The sequence below is a fragment of the Syngnathus leptorhynchus genome, chromosome 17 (genome assembly GCF_054491065.1).
Source record: "Syngnathus leptorhynchus isolate UIUO chromosome 17, UIUO_Slep, whole genome shotgun sequence".
Lineage (NCBI taxonomy): Eukaryota > Metazoa > Chordata > Actinopteri > Syngnathiformes > Syngnathidae > Syngnathus > Syngnathus leptorhynchus.
In genome coordinates, this window is record NC_141211.1 from 852474 (window position 1) to 866150 (window position 13677).

Below are 13677 nucleotides of genomic sequence, written 5' to 3' on the forward strand. Positions count from 1 at the left end.
TACACCAGCCCTATCATTTCTTTCCACACAAGCCTGTACGCTGATGTATCTTTGGATCGTTGCTCCTACTTGAAAGATTCTTTAGCCTCCCGAAAATCCTTCCAAATTGTGACTTTTGCTGTTGCTATGGTTGCCAACCACAAAGATGATTATGGAATGGCTGCTCACTATATCCAACTTGTGAAGAAACCAATTTGTACCGTGATGAGCGACCCGGGATGCTGGGAATGACGTCATTGCTGGAGATTGCCCGACATTAGCATCTTGGTGGCTAAGCCCGTTGCTATGGATGTATTTTAGGACCTAGCTGAGAAGTACACAGGAGATCACAAGTTGACCTCACACTTGAACTCGAAGGGACTCGTATTGGAGCTTAATAAATACATTGTCTTGTTGTTTACTTTTCCAAACAATTGCGATGTGCTGGAGAAATCCGACAAAGATAAGACATAATTGGAACGATATCTCCATTGGACGCGCTACAGGTTCTTTTATTATGTGTGGTGCCGTAATGGTTTTTAAATGAACCTGACCTCAGCGAAATACAAGATATGTGCTCCTAATTACAGTCAAGAGTAAACACCACAAGCCAATAAGAACCATTTGGGGGGGAAACCAGCGCATTAAAAAGAGATGAAACAATATTTCATCATAATCACCTGCCTTTTCAACAACATAGGTATATTTAGTACAAAGCAATGACTTTTGGTACATCTGCTGACCTGGCCAAAACTCCACTTGAAGCAAAGGCCACAGACAATTAAGAAGGACGTTGTTTTGGGTACGCACACCTGACATATCAGAGAAACCAGGATAGAAACAGAGGTACAGGGAGAAAATTCTGGGCTTGCTTGCTTGCTTGAGATCCATTATGCATGCCCGAAAAGCAAATAGGCTGATATTGATTGTAAAATGCTCAATTCCGTTTCACTTCCATCAAGGTCTTTTGCAACATACCATACCATTCCATACCATACCAGAAGATTGTCTTTCATTTTGTCCACACGAGCAGTGACATTGGCATCATTTCCTGCCGCTACGCGTTAACATTGGCGCTTGATACGTCTAAACAATCACGGCTAATCTATATTCATATCATGCGAGCGGACGGAGCGCCAGACAATAGAGCGGCCTCTGACCGAGGCCGGCTAAAAAAACACGGACAGACTGAATAAAGAGCAGCCACTCAATAGAAGGCGAGGATTTACTGAGACGCAAACAATAAGCTTGTGTAACGTTTTCCATCAGATGAGCCACCATCTCAGTTGGTAAGGCAAAGTTGTGGCCACCCATTGCATTCATTCATTGCAATTGCTCTTAGAATTTGTCAAAGGGGGGAAAAAAAAGTCACATTTCAGGATTAAATTAGAGAATTTATTTGTAAATGATGGCAGAAAAGAAGTATTTGGTCAATAAGAGACACGCAAGGGCCGCTTTGGGAATCAATAACATGACCATCATCGCCATGGCTCGCTCCACCCATTTCACAAAGGTGACAGACACACTTAGCTCGACGGGATGATCCGTCCAGTGTTCTAACTTTCCCCATTGATTGGGCCTAATAATGACTAAATGGTGCAGTCTCCTTCAACTCATGGTACCCCAGATGGTTTGGCTCTGTGAAGAGACAGAGAGGCATTAGAATTTCTACAAATGCATCTCTTCCACATTCACCATGTAAGTGAGCAGAGCAATGGTACGTAAGCTTTTTATTTCTCGCTTGTTCACTTGTTGACTTAAAAAAACGTCTGCGCATCCCAAACGATGTAAGTGAAAATAGCCACGAGTAGAATGCGTTTGAGTGTGTAGATCAGTGTTGCGGTACCAAAACTCATCTTCTCCTCCACCAGCGGTCTTTGTTCACTGCTGTTTACAATCCTCCCCTGCGCCGCTCCCAGAATAGTCATGATATCCACAAGGTTGAACTTTCCTTCTTCTTTGGCTTCCCGCACCTCCTCGGCCAACTCCGCGGTGGCTTCGTCCCGCTCTTCCAGCTCCTCTTGGCTCAGCATTGCGTTTAGTCCTTGTCCTGCGCTTGTCTTACCAACCGTGGGTGGCGCCAGAGAGCACAAAGCCCTAACCTGCCCGTACGACTTGAGGTGCGAGACGTTGGCCCTCAAGAAAAGCAGGAGCACGTTGAGATCGTTCAGCGGACAGCCGAGCCTGCGTTTGTTGACCACGTCCAGGGCGGGGAGGACCTCATAGACGGAGATGAAGGTGGTGTCCCAAACAAAGAGTCGAATGATGCTGAAGAGCACAATTGGGGCCAAGAGAAGATAGATGGCGCCGTTGGCCACGCTTATAACCTGAAAGACCAACTGGCCGATCATTTTGCATTGAACCAGCTCAGGAATCCAGTTGTGATCGCGTAGCATACCGCTACGCACAAAGCAGCTGAACTCATCTTGCAGGAAGGCAGACAGGTGGAAGTAGGTCAGATAAAGACAGGCGGCCGTCATGAAGGTCAGCAGGAGGAAGCCGCGCAGGAAAAGCATGCTGACCAGGAAGTAGGAGTTTTGCTTGCACTGCATGTATCTCTCCAGTAGGGGGTACTCAAAGTAGCGCTTCCTCTTTGCTCTGCACGGCAACACAAGGAGAAGTAGTAGTAGGAGTTGCTTGCCACATAAATGTAAGCATGTCATGTAAAATGTCATGTAATGTTACCCTCATCGACTCAAGCCATTTTATTGATAGGATACTTTACAGAGGGGTTGCGCCTGTCCCAAATTTCGGAGTATTGTTTATGAAATTCAAAATAGCAGCATCGAATTTGAATAGGTCCCACATTGGCATCACTTCTTCTGTTTCTATGATTCTTACTTTTGATTGGAGGTATTACTGTGCCCCAATGCACCAAATGTGGTCCAGAAATACACGCTTGACTGAGTACTTGACCGCTTGGAACTTGTTGACCTGACCTCACCCTCATTATACAACTCGAGTAGTAATTGGGAGTCAGTCTAGGGTGGATGAATGGACAGAAAACCCCAAAGACACACTCCATAATCTTGGGGAAAAGTTTCTCTCTCTAAAAGCTTTTTGACAACGGCAAACCCGAGTCCATTTTTCCCCCCCATTTCTTTCTACCTTATTGGAAAGAAAGACAGCTGGTAATTGAAGAAATCATTTCTTACCTCTGCAGCTCTGCCTGAAATGTTAACGGGTTCTTGGTATTCTGACGCATATCCAGGATGCTCTGAGCCAATCGGATGGAGCGGTTGTACGACTTGTCCAGTTCGTCAATAATGAAGAGCAAGTCTGAGCCCAGTGAAGGCACAGCGAGCTGGCGCCAGATGAGAGCCGGCAGATACATTAACACCGCCATAGCCAGAAGAGAGTACGGGAACATCTGGGGGGGGACGCAAAAACAATGATGATCCAATTTCTTTCGACTTTTCAGGCCCGTCAGATTGCTAATAAATTGGCTTGATGGAATCAAATGAATGGCACTCACTTTGTGCACCCAAAGGGAGCGCTCCTCAAAGTTGCCATTGCTATCAAACTCGTGATGCATGAGGGAGTCCCAGCAGTATGTATCAACATAGCTGGCCTGCTTCACTGTGAAATTGCTGGGAGGAAAACAGCTGATCTGTGGGCCTGTGGGAAGGGGAGAGAAAAAAAAAAGATAGCAACACCATTAGCACCATCATCCGATAATATGGGGAATTTGAAATTGCTGTCAATTGTCTTGAAGCAAACCCATTGTCACCGGCTGACCTACATTGTGTTATCATTTGTAATATTGTCGCTCATCAAGCGCACACATACAAAGTCATTCTAAGGGGCTGCTGCCCTACATTCTAGAACATGCCCAAAACCTGCTGAACCAATTTCAAGAAAAACACAAGTGACTTTCAGAAAAGCGGACATGCTGAGCAGTCAGTCCCAGTGTGACTGACTTTGATCAAATGACACCACCAAAATGACTTTGTCAACATCAGATGCCCATTTTGGTATGGAAACGTCACACCACAAACAAGCAGGTGTGGAAAAAGTGCACACATCAAGTGCAGACTTTGGAAAGTTTGCCTTTGAAATCAGACAAAACGGCTTTCAACAACTACAAAAATAAAAAAAACATACGTGTGTGTGTGTGTGTGTGTGTGTGTGTGTGTGACTTCTTCCCAAATTTGGCCTTCTTCAACTTGTACTTTCTTTCACACAGCCACATATGTCATTTCACAAGTCGACTCCACCCAACTACAGCAAGGCAACACACACACACACACACACACACACACACACACACACACACACACACACACACACACACACACACACACACACACACGGGCTGTGCCCCATCACCACTGACTGAAGCTCAGAAGCAGAAAAATAGGGCTTCTATTTTTGAAACGCAGCCTCCACATCTGCTCTGTAAGAACTCTCTCATTATATCTTACGACGTCAGCTTGTCCAACTAATAAGAAGCAAATGTTACATCACGCTCCACAACACAGTTTCAATTTAAGCAACATTTTCAAATATATCTGACACCAGCTGGGAAAAATACAAATATACAAATATATATATATATATATATATATATATATATATATATATATATATATATATATATATATATATATATATATATATATATATATATATATATATATATATTCTGGCATTATTAGAAAACATAGTAGTTTTTTTTTATTTAAGAAGCTAGGCTCTCCTATTGTACTTTTGTGCACTGCAAAGTTTGGCAAGAATATGAGAGAGAGAAATTCAACCGCACTCTTTAATATTGATCAATTTCAGTACTTGTGTCTACGTCAATATATACTTACACCCTCGCAAATGGAGCGTAAACAAAGAGACTTTCTTACCGAGCGACACCTCCCGAGCAAAGGCCATGCAGACCAGCAAGAGAGGGAGGCCGACAGAGACGTATTTGATAACCCTGTCCAAAGGAAGTTCCAACTCCAGATGGCTGATCCGGTTGGGCACGCCACTGTTGGGCAACAGGGCGTCAGATAGCATGGCCCTTGCCGCTTCCTTGGCAATGGACATTTTCAACACCTGAAAAAAGTCCTGTTATTAGCGTGTTGTCTATTCCTCATCAAAATGCCACTTGACGGCAATGTAGAAGAAGCACCTACCTAGTGTATGTCTTCCAGCTGACTCCTGCAAAACAACAGCTTTGGACACCTTATGTACTTTGGGCGTGTTTCACTAAATGAGAGGTTGGATTTGGGTTGAACCAGAATAGGCCAGGTCCAAGTGTAATTACAGAGAAGACATTTGGGGAGCATGCAGCCACCCAAATGGCAGAGCTGTAGTACAACAAATGATACGGCTGTAATTCGGCATATTCCGCTTGCCTGACCACGCAGTGGTTTATTCAGCCTCTATCATTTAAGAGACTATTTCTACACTCTGCATGCATGTCAATTTACAGTACCAAGAAAAACCTATCAATTGGATTGACTGGATATGACATGCATAGAAGAAGAATACATCATCCACATCCGTCCATTTACATAGTTTAATTATTAAAATTGGTCTATTGAAACACAGTAGATTATGACAAGAAGTGTACAAATGAAATATAAATACTCCCCGTCGTCTATCAATTGCGCTGGAAGATCGAGTTTAAAAAAAAAAAAAAGCAGTGGAAAAAATAAGATTAATGAGCAACATACTTCACAGTCACCACTCAGAACATTAAATAGAACATGGGTTGTTTTTTTTCTTTTCTTTCGACTTTTTCACCATTGAAAGGAGTGAATCTCATTTGTAGTTTCGTACAAAACAGAATGAAAATTGTTTTCCACTTTCTTGAAAATGCTCGACTTTTCTTCTACAACTTGTTTGTCTTCTGCAAAATGGTTTTCTTCCTTGAAAAAGTCAGTTAGCAAATGATGATGGCTTAGTCAGTCCGATATTCCAAACAGTGTGATGAAGTTTGTGGGGGAGTTGCCATGTTCCAGCATCAAGCCATATCACGCAAAACAGCCAAGCAGGTCTGGAAGGACCGACCCGCCGACCTTCTGTCTGTCTGTCTGTCTGTCTGTCTGTCCGTCATGGCATCTTGCTTCAGCTGCCTTATGAGCCCGAGCAAAAACAAAAAAGCAAAAGAAAAACAAATTCTTCACCCATCAAGACACTTGCCTACCGTGTTCAAATTTCCAACAGAAAGTTCAAAGGTCAAGTTCAAGGATCATGCTTAATAGGCTTTCGGTAGCTCAAATATGTCGCGCGAGCGGAAGAAAAATGCTCAGTGTTTGTCCGACCTGAGAACCCATATTTTCAAAAGGTATTGTGCAGATATCGCCCCGTCCCGTCCCAGCCCACCCCCCTTTCTTTTGAAACCTTGAGTAACTACTGTTGGTACGCCATTTTTTGTCAAGCAAAAATATTGCATTTAGAAAACTTGTGTTTCTGTGCTCTGAGGAAATTGAAAATAGTCGAACACGTCAGGCTCTCCCAAGCATAAAGTTCTTTCACATTTGATGATTTGGAGCATTTTCTTTCGGAACTCGACTTTATTATGGAGCCCAGTGCGGTTGAAGTCAAATCGGGTCGTATTTGATTCTCAATAGAAGAAGTCCTGATTGTTTTGCATGCCGTCCAATGCATATTCAATATGGCAAGAGTGCAACGTGTCGGAATCCCAAATGAGCCACGTCAATGGATTTATTGTACGTCTTAGTCTAGTGTGTCCTTCCTTCCTTCCTTCCTTCCTTCCTTCCTTCCTTCCTTCCTTCCTTCCTTCCTTCCTTCCTTCCTTCCTTCCTTCCTTCCTTCCTCAGACTACTACTCCAGTTCCTCTCTGTGCTCTATGCTGCCATCTCTTCTTCCCCTATTGTTTTCATTCTCCTCCTCTTCCTCCTCCATTCCTTCCTCTTCCTCTTCCTCCAACTCCTCTTCCTCCTCCTCCTCGTCTGTGCCATCCATGGAGTCGTCAGCTCCCAGCATGGCTTGCTGCATGGCCAGAGTGGCAGAGTCCGATGACAGCGACTGGAGGCTGTCCAGGCTTAGCGGGTCTGAAAAAAAAAATAATAATAAAAAATCAAATAGTCGTAGCATTTCTACACACTTGAGAGAGAGCGCTGGCGCCCATCTCGGCTGACTTTGGGCAAAAGGCAGACGATACCCTGGACTGACTAACTGACTGACTGACTGACTAACTGATCGATTTGACAAGACAACAACATTACGGAAATCTTGTTGCCTGCATCTAAGATAAGTGAATATACTACAACATCAATGACCTATACTTCTTGCTTCTAATCAATCAATAGTGGCACCTAGTGGTGAAAATGCTGGCTTGATTTTTCATTCATTTGGTACAGTTCATTCATATACCTGGCCACATTTGGAATTTCTATTTTCATGATTGTCAAGAAAGATAATCCAACAAATCATTTCATTTTAGTACCTATGAATTTGAGATGGCAGGGAAATGTTTGGATTTGTTGATGAGATCATAGAAAGTATTTGGTAATACCGTCTGAATTGTTTCCCGTTTGAGATCTGTGTGTTTGCAAAACTCCAGCTACAATGGAGTCGGGCCAGAAACGCTGCGTGGGCCGATGCTGGGATTTCATTTTCTTTGCTTTAGGAGCTGGGTCAGGGTTACTGGCATCCAACATAGGCTGGAGGATACGCCGGCGAGCATTGATGAACCTGAAAACAGAGAGGTCAAATGAAGTTCCTGCTCCCCAAAAACTTTTCTCAACTGGACACTCAGCTGGCTTGCACTGTGTGGCACTTGCGCCACCTACAGGTCAGGTAGTAGAAAATATAGGCAAGCTCGCGAGTACCAGCTTCGGTTGGCCCGCTCGTACGGTACGATTAAACGCGTCGTTCTACATAGAAATGGTCAAGTCATGTCTTAACTAACTTAAGGCATAGGCGCTCATCACCAGCACCTCCCTGACCCAAATTTATTGAATAATACTGGTCAAGAAGTTTTGACTCAAATTTTCATTCGGAGATGCCGCCGTAAACTTCGGATTCTGAATTAGCATTGTTGTTTTTTTTTTCACTAGGGCATCAGTGATCGTGATTATAATAGGTTAAGTTGAATTTTTTGTTTTGTTTGAAATCAGCGTCCAAAATAAACAAAGGGACGACACAAAGGGCCTGATTCAAATTGGGCTCTTGACCAGTGCAGTAGAGACATTCCACAACCAGAAGATGGCAGCATAGGATAAGCACAGGACATCTTACCAGTTATTCACTTGCAAAAGCGTCAAGCTGGTCTGTGCTGCAATTTGCCTTTTCTCATCTTCTGTTGGGTACGGGTGCTGACAGACAAATGAGATGTTGTGGTCAGCCTCAACATCATGCCATTTGGACGTTTGGATTTCTTGCCTCACCATGAGATGCTGAAAGAGCCATGAGCGCATGATGTTGGTGGCTTGTTTGGGAAGGACCCCCCTCTTATTCCTGGACTTCTTGTCTTCGCTGTCCAATAGCGCCGACAGATCGACATTTAACTGTGGAACATTGACAAAAGGGGCAGTGCTGAGTCAAGATTGTCATATTTTAACACCAATGATACGATCTAGGTTTCCCTGCTTGAAACTGCATCCAAAATTCCTTTTTACGCTTGTCCTTGAATGCGACAGTCGGGCCGGCCAATCACCAACGTCGTTTCATGTTAGCCAATGACAAACAGCTGAGGGCGGGAGCAACCGCTGAGCCGTTTGGATGGAAAAAACGGAAAAGGGGGATGAAAAAACAAAAGACTGCCAAAATCTTGAGAACAATTGAAAAGAATTTAGGAATGCTGTCACTGCTCTGTCATTCCTATACGAGTCGACAAAATGCTCTATCAAGGAACAAATGTGTTGAGCAAACAAGCCACTGTCGTGCATTACTTGTGAATTCTGGATCTGAATGGTTCCCGGCGGCAGTGCCTGCGTTAACACTTGTCCTTGCGAAGTCACCATGGCAACCGGCTGATACAGCGTCCCTCCTGCCATGAGAAATGACTGGCATGAGAATCAAATTGCAGAGACATGCACACACAACTCATGGAGTGTCCCTACCTTTCAAATAAAATGCCTATATAGTGTCAATTATTCTATCAAATTGAATCAAAAGCAATAACAGTTGAATTCAGTGATTTTGTTCCTGGCTTGAATTAGCCTTGATCAAGACACAAAGTGTGTTGAAGCGCTTCAATGTACAGCGATCAAACGCTGACACATTGATTTATTTGAGGTTAAAAGGGAATTTCCAGAGGGCAGGATTAACATTTCACTCAACGCGCTTGACATTATGAGGCTCTGTCTGTCTGTCTGTCTGTCTGTCTGTCTGTCTGTCTGTCTGTCTGTCTGCCAGCCACGTACCCCGTGAAGGTTAATTAACACTCTTACTAAACCTGATTCAGAAAGCTAACAATGTGTGAACGCCAACCATTTGATGGAGTTGGAGATTGGAAACATTGGATACATTTCTCAATATTACGAATAATGATCATTGAGAAATAACAGCAATTTATTTCCAGCTTTAATCAGTCATTGAGATGAAAATTCCTTCCTACCTGCCACCACTTGAGAATTGATGGCGGTTACAGAAATATTGCCCTGTTGCAAAGCCCCGCTGGCTGTCACAATCCCCGTAGGGTTGGACACAGAGGTCATGGACGGAGACGAGGTCTGACTGAGTTCCTGAGAAATCAAACACAATCACAAGTCAAAACTAGTCAGAAGAGATATCGGCTGGAAAACTGACCTGGGCCATGGTGAGATTGGTGTGCGTGGGGGAATACGGCCCCCCCCCCAGGTCATTACGGAGGAGGTTGTCACTGTGCATCTTGGTTTTGAGGCAGGTGATGTATCGGTTGCAGAAATCCTTACAGAGTTCATTGACCTTCTCCAGCTCCAATAAGTGGATCCGCAACACTTGTATAGCTTTGACCATCTGGAAAAGCACATGGTCACCATCCAACTAGAATTTGGTCAACTCACACTTGTCTCTGCCATCAATCAGCCTTTTGATCCATTTTCTCATCCCTCGTCTGCAAAATGGCATTCTGGGAAGGACCGGCCGGCCGCCTTGTTTCAACATGCCACTAAGCTTTCCACGCTCTGTTACGAGGGAGGCCCTTTGGCTCTGCTCATATCTCATGTATGTGACTTGACACTCACTCGCTCACTCACTTATTTATTTCAGGCCAAATGCTGAGTATAGCTTTTGACCAGCTGTTGCCAGGTTACAGAGTCAGAACTTTGACTCAGTGCTGGCCAGCGGACTGCCCCGTTTGTTACGACAACGTTCACCTCGGGACAATCATTTGCCCGATGCAAAACTGGAGCTAAAACGCTATCAGAGGGGGGGGATGAGAAAAGTCGGGCTGATTTATCAAGTTTGCGGTCGTTGCAGCTAAGAAAATGGATGGAATACATCCGATATTTTGTGAAAGCATTGAACTCACCAAGTTGTCAAGCTCTGGATCTTCACTGAAGAAAGGCTTATGATCCCGCTCCTGCTGGTGAACAAAGTTTTCAATGTCCACGTCGAAGCTGGCGGACGTGATGCACTCGGATCCCTGCGTGGCCTGCTCGCATTTCTCAAACAATAATGCCAAAAGGGGGAACAACGGATGTCTGGGGACAAATACAGTGAGAGGGGGCCATCACATGTTATCTACAATTGGGATGTGCCAACCTGACAGGAATAAAAAGGGAGAAAAAAACAAAAACATGGATAGAAATGCTTTTTAAAGCAGCGTTGTCTTCCACTTGCACGGCTCGGCCCCTCCTCAGACCAAACCTGTGACTCTCATTTGCATCCTCTAATAGTGCTCTATATTATATTCTAATCTGCCTGATCCCAATTTCATGTCACTCCTTCAGTCAGACGTGGCCAGCATAGTAAGCAGGAGGCCTTACATGCACAGTAAAGAGCCTCAGCGTGTCTGGCGCTTTAATAACGTGTACTTGTGGAGAGAAAGGAGAACGGGGAAAAAAAAAATCACTTCTGGTGCTCTCCACATTGGTCAACATTAGCTGAGCTCCTCTGAAGGGTGTCAAAAATAGTGGATTGGAATGAATCAAATGTGTGATTTAACAAAATGAGCTTCATTGCAAAAAGGCATCAGAACTTTAGAGAACCTTGGAGCCCATCAAAAACAACATTGGAAATATTTCAATAAGTTTTACACACAAAGTCGCAATGAATACTGAGGAGATAAGCCGCGCAATTTCATCAATGCCAATAGAACTGCATGGCCATCAAAGTCCAATGAGCACTCGCTCGAGAACCCTGAGCCCTTCAACCCTAACCCCATCACGTCGGGCGCCATCAGCAGCTTGCTTCTATCTGCAGTGCGACAGAGTGAAGATCGCTGGCTAGGGGATCATTACAAGGGCCATAAAACAGCCATTTACAGGACAGCCAGCCAGCCAGCCAGCCGAGTCAGCACTATCCGCCGCCACCCTCTGGCATTGCGCTGGGTCACCCAGGAAAGAAAAGGTCCAAAACAGACAATCTCAGGTCAACGGGGTGGGTCGTCCGCCAGTATAGGTGTACGCCGCCGGCCAAACAAACCGCTCGCTATCAGTCCATATCAGTTGGAAACTATTGGCTGCAACCAGTTGGATGGAATGGCTCAGGAAGGATGACAATTTTGCTTTGGGAATCAAATGATGACACACATACATCATATTACAGGCTTTCCTTCCAGGGAGCGTTACATGGCAGCTGTGGAATACAAAACAATCTGTTCTTTTATGTTAGCTGGAGGCAGAAAAACAGAGATGGCTAAATTGTGCACATTGACACTTGCGAGGAAACCGAGAAGAAACGTGGATGTGAAAGAAACTACTAATAACCATTTGTCACAGTTTCTTGCAGCAGCAGCAGCAGCTGGAGACCAGCACCCCGTGACTTGCTGAAACAAAGAGGCATCGCCTATTTTGTGCCATGCAGCAACACATATTGCTAAAAATACTCAACGGTGCAGCTCAAATGCAGAAAAACGGGCGTACTTTCATTTGGCTATTCCATTCATTCAAAGCGTACTTATTGACATGGCTACACCAAAGCAGCCTTCATCAGCCACATCCTGCAACGGCAAGCTTGAAGAAAAGACAGGCTTTTCTTTTTTTTTTTAATAGGATGCACAGGCTCCAGAAGGATCTTTATAGTAAGTGCCACAACTCATTAGGCTAATTCCCCTATCACACATTTACTCGGCACCAAACAAAGGAGGAAAGAATGCAGCGAGGAATCCACATGCTCTGGTAAAAATGGCAAATCTAGTCATTAGTGGAAAAACAACAATAAATCCCACAAGAATTTGGGGGGAAAATGGGTTGACCTCTTTTCACTTTGATCAAATCTGAGGAGGGGAATGATTAGAACACAAAGTGCTCCGAAGATGGCTCCTCACATCAAAGCAAGCACCTGGCCTCAGGCCAGTGCGGTGCGGTGCTCGCAGCGGATACCCCGGCCGGGTGGGACCTGGGGAGCGGGTGCACTGTCATCATTATACAAGGCACCTCGCTTCTCATTTGCCCCCCCCCCCCTCCTAATTTAAATGTCTATACAGGAAGACAATCCAGCCTGATCAAAAAAACAAAAACAATTCTCAACATTATTTCATGCTAGAGGCTGATTATCAGGGTGCATCAATATTCGAGTGAATTTTGAATCAACCCACTTCAAATATGGATTGACGGCGAGAGGTGATTACTGCCATAGATTGGTGCCATACTTGGCGTCTAAGCGCATTGCTGAGGCCGTGCCATATTTGTGAAAAGACATTTTTCCTCACTGCTGGTGCAATGCGTTTTACCAACCTGTAAACAGCCCTCTTGTCAGACTCCAGTTGAGTCTGTGGGTCAAGGGTCACGCTGACAGAGTTATTTCCTCCCGCAGTGGCTGCCGGGATATGGACCTGTGGGGTCTTGTTGTTCTGCTGAGTTGTGCCCGTCATCTGTGAACATGTTTGTCAACATCGTCAAGCGTTATTCTTCCACTCGTGGCGCGGCTTTGAAGAATCACTTCCCAAACGCAATGGCATGCAGACTACAAATGAGAGGCAGCTCAAGAAAGTCAGTCAATCAAGTCATATTTAAGATTTGTGTCAATTGGCAAGCAACCTGAATTTGTTTACAGATGTTCATTTTCTCTTAAGGCGATGTGTGCATTCAGCACCCCACCCCCAGCCACTTTTCAGACAGGTTGGGGAGGGTGAAAGCTTCAAGTCTTAATCCCAGCACGGAATGGGAAATAAATGAGCTTCTTCACACTTAACTAGCTCTCATTTGCATTTTGCCAACATGCATAGCGCTTCTCTCCTCTCGCATTAATCCTCTGGGTGAAAGCAGACAGAGATGACGATGGAGGGGAGGATGAACCTGCCCTCGCGCTGTGGGACAATGGCTGGATCCGGATACATTCAGAGCTAATTCATTAACACTGACCTGTTGCTCACACAAAGCGTGACAGGCCATGCTGGTTGCTTGCTTCTTGAAGCAACATTTCAGACTATATATATATATATATCCATATATCCATATATATATATATATATATATATATATATATATATATATATATATATATATATAAATATATATATGTATATATATATAGTCTGAAATGTTGCTTCAAGAAGCAAGCAACCAGCATGGCCTGTCACGCTTTGTGTGAGCAACAGGTCAGTGTTAATGAATTATATATTATAATATATATATTATATATATAGAT

At 44.2% G+C, this 13677-nt stretch overlaps 2 protein-coding genes across 5 annotated transcripts in view; both read right to left on the reverse strand.

Moving 5' to 3' along the window:
* Positions 1-1397: 1397 nt before the first annotated feature.
* Positions 1398-5016, reverse strand: LOC147042838 (pannexin-3-like). Its single transcript, XM_085935528.1, has 5 exons — positions 4833-5016; positions 3455-3597; positions 3135-3349; positions 1826-2577; positions 1398-1617 (listed from the first exon to the last, which is right to left on the reverse strand). The coding sequence occupies exons 1-5, from the start codon at positions 5014-5016 to the stop codon at positions 1559-1561; spliced, it is 1353 nt and encodes a 450-aa protein (XP_085791654.1). The 3' UTR covers positions 1398-1558.
* Positions 5017-5482: 466 nt separating this feature from the next.
* The window catches only part of LOC147042839 (homeobox protein PKNOX2-like), a 33088-nt gene continuing 24893 nt past the window's right edge, over positions 5483-13677 (reverse strand). For all 4 annotated transcript variants that reach the window (XM_085935527.1, XM_085935525.1, XM_085935524.1 and 1 more), the window contains 9 exons: positions 12765-12901; positions 10397-10568; positions 9694-9882; positions 9503-9629; positions 8835-8932; positions 8331-8450; positions 8182-8258; positions 7457-7635; positions 5483-6992 (listed from right to left, as the gene is read on the reverse strand). In XM_085935527.1, the coding sequence (XP_085791653.1) occupies positions 6763-6992; positions 7457-7635; positions 8182-8258; positions 8331-8450; positions 8835-8932; positions 9503-9629; positions 9694-9882; positions 10397-10568; positions 12765-12901 (1329 nt within the window). In that variant the 3' untranslated portion in view covers positions 5483-6762. The remainder of the gene's footprint in view (positions 6993-7456; positions 7636-8181; positions 8259-8330; positions 8451-8834; positions 8933-9502; positions 9630-9693; positions 9883-10396; positions 10569-12764; positions 12902-13677) is intronic.